The 13,538-nt window shown below is 49.3% G+C and overlaps 1 protein-coding gene across 2 annotated transcripts; it reads left to right on the top strand.

The window, feature by feature from the left end:
- The first annotated feature begins 1,955 nt into the window (after nt 1-1,955).
- On the top strand, nt 1,956-13,325 carry LOC140405499 (EEF1A lysine methyltransferase 3-like). 2 transcript variants are annotated; one of them, XM_072494018.1, is made up of 4 exons: nt 1,956-1,977; nt 3,126-3,395; nt 4,508-4,619; nt 10,182-13,325. In XM_072494018.1, the coding sequence occupies exons 2-4, from the start codon at nt 3,225-3,227 to the stop codon at nt 10,565-10,567; spliced, it is 669 nt and encodes a 222-aa protein (XP_072350119.1). In that variant the 5' UTR covers nt 1,956-1,977; nt 3,126-3,224; the 3' UTR covers nt 10,568-13,325. The 2 variants fall into 2 exon arrangements, with proteins under 2 accessions (XP_072350119.1, XP_072350118.1); XM_072494017.1 differs by lacking the exon at nt 1,956-1,977 and adding an exon at nt 1,991-2,340.
- The last annotated feature ends 213 nt before the right edge of the window (nt 13,326-13,538 follow it).

Here is a 13,538-nt window from a genome sequence, read left to right on the forward strand (position 1 = left end):
CCACGCCTCCACCCTATCCCTCTTTATCCCTGTAACCCAGCATTTTTTGGACATTAAGGGACAATTTATCATCACCAATGCACCTAACCTGCACATCTTTGGACACTAAGGGGCAATTTATCATGGCCAATCCACCTAACCTGCACATCTTTGGACACCAAGGGACAATTTAACATGGCCAATCCACCTAACCTGTACATCTTTGGACACTAATGGACAATTTAGCACGGCCAATCCACCTAACCTGCACATCTTTATACACTAAGGGACAATTTAACATGGCCAATCCACCTAACCTGCACATCTTTGGACACTAAGGACAATTTAACATGGCCAATCCTCCTAACCTGCACATCTTTGGAAACTAAGGGTAATTGGTCATGGCCAATCCACCTAACCTGCACATCTTTGGACACTAAGGGTAAATTTAACATGGCCAATCCACCTAACCTGCACATCTTTGGACACTAAGGGACAATTTAACATGGCCAATCCACCTAACCTGCACATCTTTGGACACTATGGGGCAATTTAACATGGCCAATCCACCTAACCTGTACATCTTTGGACACTAAGGGCAATTTATCATGGTCAATCCACCTAACCTGTACATCTTTGGACACTAAGGGCAATTTATCATGGTCAATCCACCTAACCTGTACATCTTTGGACACTAAGGGACAATTTAACATGGCCAATCCACCTAACCTGCACACCTTTGGACACTAAGGGACAATTTAACACGGCCAATCCACCTAACCTGCACATCTTTGGACACTAAGGGACAATTTATCATGGCCAATCCACCTAACCTGCACATCTTTGGACACTAAGGGACAATTTATCATGGCCAATCCACCTAACCTGCACATCTTTGGACACTAAGGGACAATTTAACATGGCCAGTCCACCTAACCTGCACATCTTTGGACACTAAGGGACAATTTATCATGGCCAATCCACCTAACCTGCACATCTTTGGACACTAAGGGACAATTTATCATGGCCAATCCACCTAACCTGCACATCTTTGGACTGTGGGAGGAAACTGGAGCACCCGGAGGAAACCCACGCAGACACAGGGAGAACGTGCAGACTCCGCACAGACAGTGACCCAAGCCGGAATCGAACCTGGGACCCTGGAGCTGTGAAGCGACTGTGCTAACCATAGTGGTACCCGGCTGCCCATGTTAATGTAAGCCTACTTGTGACAATAATAGATTATTATTATGACAAATGACCAAAATCTGGGGCAAAGTGTTCGGTTTTAAAGGGAATCTTTAGAGGCTGAGAGGTTTGGGTCTGAAGCAATTATCTGCACCCTCTGACCCTGTTTGACGTTGAGATTAAATCCACGCCACGGGACATATTTGCCTTCATATTTTGGAAAATGAAAATTTCCCTTCCCTGTCGCTAGCTGGCTTCAGCCAGCAATGGGAGCTTTCCACATCGCCTCCTTTGTGAAGTGATTTCGAGAAGCTGTTGGCCGCTCGCGGTTAAGTTTGGTCCTGGCGCCTCACCGTCGAGGTTATTGATGAACGATCGCTTCCGTGGCCGGACGCCACGCAGCAGACTTTCCGAAATCAACAGAGCGACAAACCCTCCGCGTCCCGCCAATGGGCCGGACAGCCGGGTGATGGGCAGCCACGCTGACCAATCGGCATCGTGATGCCTGTTCACTGGGCCAATTGGTATGTAGGCCCGCCTCACTAGTAGGATGATTGGCAGCCCAGCTGGCCATTCGGAAGCGGGATTCGCGCTGACTGGACCAATTGGATGTTAGCCCGCCCCACCATTAGGCTGATTGGCATCCCGGCTGGCCACTTAGAAACGAGATTCGCGAGAACTGGACCAATTGGATGTTAGCCCGCCCCACCAGTGGGATGATCGGCATCCCGGCTGGCCAGTCAGAAGCGGAGATAACGTTTAATTGACCAATTGGGACGTGGACCCGCCCCCAAAGAGCTCGAGCGCCCGGTACGGATGAGGTGTCAAGAGTGTTCACGAGAAAGTTATATACTTGATATTTACTTTCTCCACGGAAAGTGTTAATGCGTCGGGGGTGAAAGCTGTGATGGAAGAGTGTTCACGAACTATTTAAACATATGCATTTGTGATAACTTTTTTTTAAAAAAATCAATTTATGAATAGTTCTTGTAACAAAGTTCTTGTTTTGTGTGAACCTTTGGTGAGCTGACCTGCAAACCTGACAACAACATCATTTTGTGCATCATCACACTTCAAGGTGTCAGATTTTGTTGTCAGGTTTCTGACTTTGTTCAGCCAGAGCAGAGCTGGGCATTTTCAGGAGGCTACCAAAGCAAAGGACTCTTCCCATTTGTAAGTACTGGATCTGCCTGTTCAGTTATCTGTATTGCAGAGGGTACCTGAGCAGTGACTTCAAAGGTATACGCAGTGAGAAGTCTTGCAACACCAGGTTAAAGTCCAACAGGTTTGTTTTGAATCACTAGCTTTCGGAGCGCTGCTCCTTCCTCCGGCGAATGCCACGCAGTGTCCTGGAGCACCTGGAGGAAACCCACGCAGACACGGGGAGAGCATGCAGACTCTGCACGGACAGTGACCCAAGCCGGGAATCGAACCTGGGTCCCTGGCGCTGAAAGTCTCTTATTGTCACAAGTAGTCTTCAAATGAAGTTACTGTGAAAAGCCCCTAGTCGCCACATTCCGGCGCCTGTTCGGGGAGGCTGGTACGGGAATTGAACCATGCTGCTGGCCTGCCTTGGTCTGCTTTCAAAGCCAGCTATTTAGCCCTGTGCTAAACCAGCCCCACTGTGCTACCTTGCTGCCTGTGTTAATGTAAGCCTACTTGTGACAACCTTCACCTGAGGAAGGAGCTGCGCTCCGAAAGCTAGTGGTTAGAAACAAACCTGTTGGACTTTAACCTGGTGTTGTAAGACTTCTTACTGTGCTCACCCCAGTCCAACAACGGCATCTCCACTTCAAAGGTGTAGGTATTGTAGCCCAGCCCCCCCACACACAAACACCCCACACCCCCTCACACACACACACACACACCCTCACACAGGACCAACCCAAATACTTCAAAATTCCTCCCCATTTCAAAGCACAACTATTTTATTCTCCCTGTTTTCTCTTCCACAAAAGGAAACACGACTTGGAACACATTCTTCTTGCGATCAGATGGAGGCAGGGGGAAACTGCAAACTATCCTTGCTCCAGTGAAAAATAATCCAGCCAGGAAGGATGATGCAACCCCAAGTGGACGAACATTTGTGCAGTGTTTTCCCCAATGAGGTTGGACTCTTTTCCGATTATTACACAGAGGAGAGCAGTTACCAGTTTTGTGGGCATGTTTTAAAGATCACCCAGAACTTCAGCGCTGATCTAGGAGTTGCTGCTCCAGTCTGGGATTCTGTAAGTATAGCGACCTGCATATGTATTAGATGGAGAAAAATCAATCCCGTCACTTCTCATTTATTCATCTGCCACACTCCTATTTTAGCTGGGTTTAGTTGGCCGTATTTTCCCTCCCAAGTGAGAAAGGTATCTGGGCTCAAAGCTCACTCCAAGACTGGCACCTAATTATAATCTAGCTGACGTTTCCGTGCAGTAGAGTTGCACTGTCAGAGGTGTCATCCAACTGAATGCATGTTTGCCTGCTCGGGTAAATGTAAAAATTACTATTGGAAAAAAAGCAAGGGAGTCCCTTCTGGTGTCCTGATCAAATGTTATCCCTTTTCCCCCCTCAGTGCACCCATTCATCTCATTTATCTTATCTTTGTGAGACCTTCCTACGCACAAATTGGCTATCATGTTTCCGACAGAGCAATAGTAACTACATTTCAAAGTAAATCATTGGCTGGGCCATCTTGAGGATGTGATGAGGTGACACATCAATGCAAATTCTTACCTGGTGGCAGATTAGCCTGGTGACAGCTGCTCCTTCTCCCCACACGTAGACCTTTGAATGTAGGTGTCAGCAGTGGCTCAGTGAGAGCACTCTTCCCCTCGGAGTCAGAAAATTCAAGGTTCAAGTCTCCCTCCAGAGATGCAAAAATCCAGGCTGCTGCTTGGCCAGTGCAGTAGTGAGGAGATGCTGCACTAATGTCTCACCTGTCGGATGGGACATTAAACCGAGTCTCCCCTTCTCGGGTGGATGATAAAGATCCCGTTATACCATTTTGAAGAAGAGCAGGAGAGTTCTGCCCAGTGTCCTGGCCACATTTAGCCTTCAACCAACACCGAACAAAAAGATTATCTGATCATTTATCACATTGCTGACTATGGGAGCTTGCAGTGTGCAATTTGGCTGCCGTGTTTGCTACATTACAACAGTGACTACACTTTAAAGCACTTCATTGGTTGTACAGCACTTTGGGAGGCTTTGAGGCAGTGACAGGTGCAATTTAAATACACGTCCTTTTTCATTCTCTCTCTCTTGTATTCTGGCACTACGTGCTGAGGCCACCATGCGGCACACCAGCCTCTAAATGAATTTGTTTCATGTGAATGTGTGATCTTTTCAGGCTCTGGCTCTTTGTCAGTACTTTGAAGAGCAGAAGGTGAGCTTCTGTGAGAGGAAGGTAATCGAACTGGGTGCAGGCACTGGAATTGTGGGGATTCTGGCTGTGCTGTTGGGTAAGTTTAAAGTATCCAAGCCAAGCGTGTAATGTGAGAGAGGAAAACAGACAGTAACGCACACGGAATATGAGGCGAACGTGCTGGGAGAACTCAGCAGGACTGCAAGCATCCGTGGAGCGAGAAACCATGTTAATCCTTGGCCAATTTCTCACTCCACAGAAGCTGCCTGACCTGTTGAGTATTTCCAGCATTTTCTGTTTCGATTTAAGGGTCTCCGTATCTGCAGTATTATGCTTTTGAAGTAATGATATGTTTTGTGTTGATGGGGGAGGGAGGTGGGTACAATTTTTTTTTAAAGTTTGCTTGCTAAACAGATAGTTCCCCTCCATTGATCTACACGTTATTGCTGTCATTCCTCTGATGTCACAGCTGGCTAGGTTACTACAGTATATAGACTAGACAGGTCCCATATTCAATCTGTGGTCCCTGCTGAGGTTACTGAGTTCAGGCAGGGGTGCTGCAATTAGCCTCAGTGCCTCTGGGCTGAGGAAGGCTAACCAGCCAGAATTTGTGCTGCTGGCTGCTGGCTGCTATCTAGTGCGTGTGCGGTGAGAATAGAGCCTGCGCCTCACACTCAAATAACCCTTTTAAAATCACTGCGTGATCGCTTCTCGGCCTTTTGGCTACGATCAAGTGTCTGTAGATTGAGCCTTTGGTTCAGATCTGGTATGTCTCTCTTGTGGGGACCATGAATTCGATTCAATTTGAATTAGTTTTTTGGAGCAGGCGAGGAGCTGGATTAGGGGTTCGCCCCTGACCCACACTCTGAGCCCTGGCTTGGTAACTCAGAAAAGGAAAAATTAAAAAAAAATAAAAAAAATTTAAAAGATCACTGCGTGGACTTGTACACAAAGAGAGGCTTACACACTCCATGGTGGATTTGCATTAATCCTTACAGTTCCTCAATCCCTGAATTGAAACGATAACTGCTTTTAATCTTTTTCTTTCATTTACTTAGCTTCCAGTGTGGGTCGAGTGGCCTCCTTCTGCACAGTGACAATGTTGTGATTCTGTGTACGGCTCTATTTTGGCCAATCTACATGGAGTGGTCATGCTGGAGTGATGCTGCCAAGCTGATTCTTTCTCCTTGGCACACCTTGCTCTGGACTGTACCTGCCTGTGATGGTACCCACCCCACAGAGTCACCATCTCCTAAGGAAGTACTTTCCCACCATTGCTTCTACCCCCCTCTCTATGCCCACAGTGGAGGATTGGATTGCTGATCAAACAGTGACTGCTGCCCTCCTGGGATGGAGATGTCCCCATGATGGCACAGTTGGCAATGGAAGTCTGCAACCAACTTAAGCCTCCCTGTGGCAGATTTGTTAATCCAACAGCTGAGCCAAGCAGGTGGTTGGTACTCTGTGGAATTGCTAAGGATTGACCAGGTAGCCCAATGAAATCTGATAAAAGGTCTGTCACTGGGAGCTGGCAGTCTTACCCCTCAACTCCAGATAAACCTGGAAGACAGCAACTTATAAAGGCAGAGATTTCCTTTGCGCGGACAGTCAAAGGAACCTGCCGGTATCCCTACTAGCAGGGTTACACCCCTCCCTATCTCTGTAACCTCCTCTGCCCATACACCCCTCCCTATCTCTGTAATCTCCTCCGCCCATACACCCCTCCCTATCTCTGTAACCACCTCCGCCCATACAACCCTCCCTATCTCTGTAATCTCCTCCGCCCATACACCCCTCCCTATCTATGTAACCTCCTCCGCCCATACAAACCTCCCTATCTCTGTAACCTCCTCCAGCCCCTACACCCCCTCCCTATCACTGTAACCTCCTCCAGCCCCTACAACCCTCCCTATCTCTGTAACCTCCTCCAGCCCCTACACCCCTCCCTATCTCTGTAACCTCCTCCAGTCCCCCTACAACCCTCCCTATCTCTGTAACCTCCTCCAGTCCCCTACAACCCTCCCTATCTCTGTAACCTCCTCCAGCCCCCTACACCCCTCCCTATCTCTGTAAACTCCTCCAGCCCCCTATATCCCTCCCTATCTCTGTAACATCCTCCAGCCCCCTACACCCCTCCCTATCTCTGTAACCTCCTCCAGCCCCTACAACCCTCCCTATCTCTGTAACCGCCTCCGCCCATACAACCCTCCCTATCTCTGTAACCTCTTCCAGCCCCTACACCCCTCCCTATCTCTGTAACCTCCAGTCCCCTACACCCCTCCCTATCTCTGTAACCTCCTCCAGCCCATACAACCCTCCCTATCTCTGTAACCTCCTCCAGCCCCTACACCCCTCCCTATCTCTGTAACCTCCTCCAGCCCCCATAACCCTCCCTATCTCTGTAACCTCCACCAGCCCCTACACCCCTCCCTATCTCTGTAACCTGCTCCAGCCCCTACAACCCTCCCTATCTCTGTAACCTCCTCCAGCCCCTACAACACTCCCTGTGTCTGTCACCTCCACCAGCCCCTACAACCCTCCCTAACTCTGTAACCTCCTCCAGCCCCCTACTACCCTCCCTATCTCTGAACCTCCTCCAGCCCCTACTACCCTCCCTATCTCTGTAACCTCCTCCAGCCCCTATACCCACTCCCTAAATCTGTAACCTCCTCCATCTGCTACACTCCCTCCCTATCTCTGTAACCTCCTCCAACTCTAAACAACCCTCCCTATGCCTGTAACCTCCTCCAGCCCCTATAACCCTCCCTATCTCTGTGACCTCCTCCAGCCCCCACAACCCTCCCTCTTTCTGTAACCTCCTCCAGCCCCTACAACCCTCCCTATCTCTGTAACCTCCTCCAGCCCCCACACCCCCTCCCTATCTCTGTAACCTCCTCGAGCCCACACAACCCTCCCTATCTCTGTAACCTCCTCCAGCCCCTACAACCCCCCTTATCTCTGTAACCACCTCCAGCCCCTACACCCCTCCCTAACTCTGTAATCTCTTCCAGCCCCTACGAACCTCCCTATCTCTGTAACCTCCTCCAGCCCCTACGAACCTCCCTATCTCTGTAACCTCATCCAGCCCCCAGAACCCTCCCTATCTCTGTAACCTCCTCCAGCCCCCCACAACCCACCCTATCTCTGTAACCTCCTCCAGCCGCTACAACCCTCCCTATCTCTGTAACCTCCTCCAGCCCCCTCCAGCCCCCCTATCTCTGTAACCTCCTCCAGCCCCTACACCCCTCCCTATCTCTGTAACCTCCTACAGCCCCTACAACCCTCCCTAACTCTGTAACCTCCTCCAGCCCCCACAACCCTCCCTATCTCTGTAACCTCCTCCAGCACCTACAACCCTCCCTATGTCTGTAACCTCCTCCAGCCCCTACAACATTCCCTATGTCTGTAACCTCCTCAAGCCCCTACAATCCTCCCTATGTCTGTAACCTCCTCCAGCCCCTACAACCCTCCCTATCTCTGAACCTCCTCCAGCCCCTACACCCCTCCCTATCTCTGTAACCTCCTCCAGCCCCTACAACCCTCCCTATGTCTGTAACCTCCTCCAGCCCCTACAACACTCCGTGTCTGTAACCTCCACCAGCCCCTACAACCCTCCCTAACTCTGTAACCTCCTCCAGCCCCCTACAACCCTCCCTATCTCTGTAACCTCCAGCCCCTACTACCCTCCCTATCTCTGAACCTCCTCCAGCCCCCACAACCCTCCCTTTCTCTGTAACCTCCTCCAGCCCCTACAACACTCCCTGTGTCTGTAACCGCATCCAGCCCCTACAACCCTCCCTATCTCTGTAACCTCCTCCAGCCCCTACAACCCTCCCTATCTCTGAACCTCCTCCAGCCCCTACACCCCTCCCTATCTCTGTAACCTCCTCCAGCCCCTACAACCCTCCCTATGTCTGTAACCTCCTCCAGCCCCTACAACACTGCCTGTGTCTGTAACCTCCACCAGCCCCTACAACCCTCCCTAACTCTGTAACCTCCTCCAGCCCCCTACAACCCTCCCTATCTCTGTAACCTCCTCCAGCCCCTACTACCCTCCCTATCTCTGAACCTCCTCCAGCCCCTCCAACCCTCCCTATCTCTGTAACCTCCTCCAGCCCCTATACCCCCTCCCTAAATCTGTAACCTCCTCCATCTGCTACACTCCCTCCCTATCTCTGTAACCTCCTCCAACTCTAAACAACCCTCCCTATGTCTGTAACCTCCTCCAGCCCCTACAACCCCCCTTATCTCTGTAACCACCTCCAGCCCCTACACCCCTCCCTGTCTCTGTAATCTCTTCCAGCCCCTACGAACCTCCCTGTCTCTGTAACCTCCTCCAGCTGCTACAACCCTCCCTATCTCTGTAACCTCCTCCAGCCCCCTACAGCCCTCCCTATCTCTGTAACCTCCTCCAGCCCCTACACCCCTCCCTATCTCTGTAACCTCCTCCAGCCCCCACAACCCTCCCTATCTCTGTAACCTCCTCCAGCACCTACAACCCTCCCTATGTCTGTAACCTCCTCCAACCCCTACAACCCTCCCTAACTCTGTAACCACATCCAGCCCCTACAACCCTCCCTATCTCTGTAACCTCCTCCAGCCCCCTACAACCCTCCCTATCTCTGTAACCTCCTCCAGCCCCTACAACCCTCCCTATCTCTGAACCTCCCCCAGCCCCTACACCCCTCCCTATCTCTGTAACCTCCTCAAGCCCCCTACACCCCTCCCTATCTCTGTAACCTCCTCCAGCCCCTACAACCCTCCCTAACTCTGTAACCGCATCCAGCCCCTACAACCCTCCCTATCTCTGTAACCTCCTCCGGCCCCTATACCCCCTCCCTAAATCTGTAACCTCCTCCATCTGCTACACTCCCTCCCTATCTCTGTAACCTGCTCCAGCCCCCTACACCCCTCCCTATCTCTGTAACCTCTTCCAGTCCCCTACAACCCTCCCTATCTCTGTAACCTCCTCCAGCCCCCTGCTACCCTCCCTATCTGTGTAACCTCCTCCAGCCCCTATAACCCTCCCTATCTCTGTGACCTCCTCCAGCCCCCACAACCCTCCCTATCTCTGTAACCTCCTCCAACTCCATACAACCCTCCCTCTTTTTGTAACCTCCTCCAGCCCCCACACCCCCTCCCTACCTCTGTAACCTCCTCCAGCCCCCCACAACCCACCCTATCTCTGTAACCTCCCCCGCCCCTACAACCCTCCCTATCTCTGTAACCTCCTCCAGCCCCTACAACCCTCCCTTTCTCTAATCTTGTCCAGCCCCTAAAACCCTCCCTATTCCTGTAACTCCCTCCAGTGTCGTCCCCCCCTCCCGTTTCCATCTCCTCACGACTTGCGGCCGTGTCTTCAGCTACTGAGCTGTCAAATCTCCGCCCTAAAGCCTTCCACCACATTCTCTCTCTCTCTCTCTCTCTTCCTTTAAGATGCTCCTCTTTGACTAAGATTTTGGTCACCTGTACCTAATATCTCCTTATGTTGCTCAATGTCTAACTTTGTTTGATCATCGCTGCTGTGAAGCTGTTGGGACATTTGTACCACGTTAAAGGCGCTATATAAATGCAAGCTATTGTTTGGATTTGGAGATTTATAAACATGGCTGACTCCAAAACCCTCAGAGGGATGTCATTCTTTCTTTATATTCATCAGGTGGCGATGTAACAATCACAGACCTGCCACATGCTTTGAAGCAAATAGAGAACAACGTCTTGGCCAATGTCCCCTCTTCCTGGGCACACCGCTGCCAGGTCCGTGCTTTATCCTGGGGCCGCAACCACAGGCACTTTCCCTCTGACTACAGCATTGTTCTGGGCTCCGACATTGTATACCTTCCTGAGACCTTTTCCTCACTTGTCCAGACACTGCAGCATCTCAGTGCAGAGAGGGCCACCATTTATCTCTCTTCCAAAATGCGGAGTGAGCACGCGACTGACTATTTCTACAAGGAGATCCTGCCTCTGCATTTTCAGTGCCAACTTCTTTCCAGGAACGAGGAGCAAAATATCAACCTGTACAAAGTGACTAAAAAGAACTGAGTGACGAGGGTGGTAAGGACAATCTGTCATTTAACACGATTGCCCTTCTGTAATTCACCCACGTGGGTCGGATTGACAAATTAGTTTCTATGAATCCTTTTTTACCCTTTTTTTAAAAAAACTTGTTTAATTCCAGATGTTGGTGGCTTATCCTGCCACACCGTTCAATATATTCCAGCAACACACTGCTACCTGAGTCAAATGAATAAACTATTTGAGGTCAGCACGGTGGCGCAGTGGTTAGCACTGCTGCCTCACGGCGCCGAGGTCCCAGCTTCGATCCCGGCTCTGGGTCACTGTCCGTGTGGAGTTTGCACATTCTCCCCGTGTTTGCGTGGGTCTCACCCCCACAACACAAAGATGTGCAGGGTAGGTGGATTGGCCACGCTAAATTGCCCCTTAATTGGAAAAAATGAATTGGGTACTCTAAATTTAAAAAAAAGTTATTTGACAAGGGCGGCATGCGGCACAGTGGTTAGCACTGGGTTTGCGGTGCCGAGGTCCCAGGTTCGATCCCGGCTCTGGGTCACTGTCCGTGTGGAGTTTGCACATTCTCCCCGTGTTTGCGTGGGTCTCACCCCCACAACCCAAAGATGTGCAGGGTAGGTGGATTGGCCACACCAAATTGCCCCTTAATTGGAAAAAAGAATATTGGGTATTCTGAATTTTTTTTTTTAATTAAAAAATAAGCTATTTGACTATTTAGGTATCACAGCCAAGGCTCATGCTGTTCAGTCAATCCTAATTGGTTGTTCCCCCTCGCCCCATATCTGGCCCAAGGCGACTGAGGTCAATGACAGTGTTGTAACAACCTCTTTGGCTAAGAATAGCTAACTTAGCACAGATTGGGGGTGGGCCCTGTGACCGGTTTCCGTACCTGCCACCAGGCATTCACTGAGCATGTCCTGTCTTTTTTTTAAACAAATATCATGGTTTTGTGGGGGGAGTAAATTTGAGGACGGACAAAGGCAGCTGAACGCACACACAGGCAGCTGAAACAACATTGTTGAATTGCCTGGCTTATTGTCTGCCTGCTGATGTTTACTCAGCTTTCTAACGTACTCACACTTCAGTGGAGACCAACCCTGACAGTACGCAGAATATGCCACCAAAAGTAAGCATAAAACTAATTCATCCGCCTCTGCTGAGGGTGCCAAGCCAGACTGGGGCACTGTTCGTGAGCACATGATGCCCTCCAATGCTACAATTAACCAGGCAGTCTTAATGTGTGGACAGTGTGGGTCAGGTGATTTGACCACGTGGAGTATCAGACTTAAGCCTGAAGCTGTACTCATCTGACATGTCTTTACACACACACACACACTCTCCATTCAACAGGAACAAACGGACAGTGATCCTAACCAAGTAAAACAAAGGCCAAATGTAGGGGATGTCGTGTCCCCATCACTGTCCAAGTTGACTCTGTATTTCTTTGAAGTATTTGACATTTAAATAAGGGACTCGAAAAATAGGAACTGAATGGAAAATTCTTGCAGGTTTCATTGTCTCACAGCGAGAGAGAAGGCAATGAGTTGGATTGCCTGGGACTTGGACTGGTTGAAGCTGCTTGTTGGACAGGTTTGATCGGACGTCCTCTGGCCCACTGGATGGAGCATCGACAAGTTGGGAGGAATGATCAGCTGTTGCCCTGCTTGAGCCATGCCTCTTTTTGGACAATCTGAGATGTGGCATTGACAATAATTATGTAGCTGTTACCACCTTACTGATTGAAGGAAGATACATTATGTTTGCAGAAAACAGCAGAATTATGTCCATTGAATTTGTGCTGCAGTGAATGTTTTTCCTCGTTTTGTATGGAATCTTTCCACAACATGTTCTCTGGGCTTTGGATCTTAACTGCCAACTCCCCTTCAGAGAATCGCCAGTCTAATGTTGATTGCATGCTCACAACAGCATGGATCAGATGTAAAGTTCCCCACTCACTACTGTGCCTTAAATCTTGCCTTAGACAAATGCCCTGAATCCACCGGCATGACTTTCCTCAACTTTGCAATGTCACACTGTGGACTTTCACTCACCAAAACTGGATCACGGCAAATCATTTCACAAAGTCCTGTTGAAGAGGCCATCCATTCCACCAATCTGGGCTGGATCCATACCCATGTTAAGTGAAAGAGCAACTTTGTGACACACCAAACATTTGCCAAAACTAATTACATTAATGATCATATTTATGGAGTTTATTTCAGGGTTATTGGACGACACGGTAGCACAGTGATTAGCACCGTTGCTTCACAGTGCCAGAGACCTGGGTTCGATTCCCGGCTTGGGTCACTGTCACTTTCTCCCCGTGTGTGCGTGGGTTTCCTCCGGGTGCTCCGGTTTCCTCCCACAAGTCCCGAAAGATGTGCTGTTAGGTGAATTGGACATTCTGAATTCTCCCTCCGTGTACCCGAACAGGCGCCGGAATGTGGCGACTAGGGGATTTTCACAGTAACTTCATTGCAGTGTTAATGTAAGCCTACTTGTGACACTAATAAACATTATTATGATTATTATTATCTTGAAGAAAGATACTGCCTCAAACATGTACAGTATGTCAAAGATAAAGTGCTTCCTAGCCTAACGGTGCCTATTTCTCTGTACTCTCTATCAGCATGTGTGTAACCTGCGGTTACCAAATTTCTGTTTGCTAATCATTTTATATTTATGATTACTTTAACACTGCTCCTCAACCAAGAGAATGTATTGAAATGACCAAAGACAAATAAACTGACCAATCATCACCGCTTTGAAACTTGTTCAGCATCTTTAATCTGTAAAAAAGCAACTAATTCAATCATAAAGACAAAAATTTTCAATTTCACGTGATCATTTATTTTTCATTGAAAGAACAAACTTTAATTTCTACAGCATCTTTCGTAAACTTGGGACATCCAAAAGGGCTTCACTGTCAACGAAGAACCTTTGCAGCGTAGTCATTGTCGCTATGAAGGTGCTAGCTCTTGCG

Source organism: Scyliorhinus torazame, chromosome X (assembly GCF_047496885.1).
Source record: "Scyliorhinus torazame isolate Kashiwa2021f chromosome X, sScyTor2.1, whole genome shotgun sequence".
In the NCBI taxonomy this organism is placed as follows: domain Eukaryota; kingdom Metazoa; phylum Chordata; class Chondrichthyes; order Carcharhiniformes; family Scyliorhinidae; genus Scyliorhinus; species Scyliorhinus torazame.

Excerpts from the sequence above, each read along its gene's own strand:
- LOC140405499 (XM_072494018.1), top strand. The coding sequence starts at position 3,225 with ATGATGCAACCCCAAGTGGACGAACATTTGTGCAGTGTTTTCCCCAAT. Across the intron at positions 3,396-4,507 it reads CTGCTCCAGTCTGGGATTCT|GCTCTGGCTCTTTGTCAGTA; the intron begins GTAAGTATAGCG and ends TGATCTTTTCAG. Across the intron at positions 4,620-10,181 it reads GATTCTGGCTGTGCTGTTGG|GTGGCGATGTAACAATCACA; the intron begins GTAAGTTTAAAG and ends TATATTCATCAG.